This window comes from Fulmarus glacialis, unplaced genomic scaffold (assembly GCF_000690835.1).
Source record: "Fulmarus glacialis isolate BGI_N327 unplaced genomic scaffold, ASM69083v1 scaffold28887, whole genome shotgun sequence".
In the NCBI taxonomy this organism is placed as follows: domain Eukaryota; kingdom Metazoa; phylum Chordata; class Aves; order Procellariiformes; family Procellariidae; genus Fulmarus; species Fulmarus glacialis.
The window spans coordinates 1-543 of record NW_009223033.1 but is presented as its reverse complement, the minus strand read 5'-3'; the positions used below and the strand labels follow the sequence as shown (position 1 = coordinate 543).

At 61.7% G+C, this 543-nt stretch overlaps 1 protein-coding gene across 1 annotated transcript in view; it reads left to right on the top strand.

The window, feature by feature from the left end:
- MFSD12 (major facilitator superfamily domain containing 12) overlaps positions 1-494 on the top strand; it is a gene marked incomplete at both ends in the record, with an annotated part of 4,633 nt that extends 4,139 nt beyond the window's left edge. The window contains 1 exon segment of the mRNA XM_009581662.1: positions 364-494. Coding sequence (XP_009579957.1) covers positions 364-494 — 131 coding nt within the window.
- Positions 495-543: the final 49 nt, after the last annotated feature.

The following is a 543-nucleotide window of genomic DNA, read 5'->3' as shown; positions in this document are numbered from 1 at the left end:
GCGTCCCTGCGGGGCAGGAACCCTCCCAGTGGCAGCTCCCACCACATCGTCTGGGGACCAGGCAGCAAATATCCCTGGTTTGGAGTGAGAGACATGGGTGGAAACCAGCTCTGATTTGTCTTAAATCCTTCCTCGACTTCTCTTTTGTCCCTAAACGAGGGCTGCATCTCTGGGACGCACGAAGGGGCTGGGGATCTCAATGTCCAGGGTGCTGCCCTCTCTCTTTGCCCTGGACCTTTCCCTCACGTCCCAGTGTGAACCAGTCCTGACATCAAGCATGTGGGACCGCTCCAGGGCACTTGGGCAGCACTGGGCCAAGCTCTGGTCCTGGCCACAAAGCCAGTCCCTGCCCTCTCCCTGCAGGACCGAGCTCTGCTGCCCTGCCTGCATCAGCTTCTACCACTGGGTGATGGTGTTGGTCACCGGAGGCATTGCTGTCGCTGCCATCGCCTCTCTGTGCTGCATCATGGTCTGGCCCATCCGTGTCCGCTACCGTGAGTGGGGCTGGGGGCACTGGGGCGGGCCAGGCATGTGGCTGGGGGC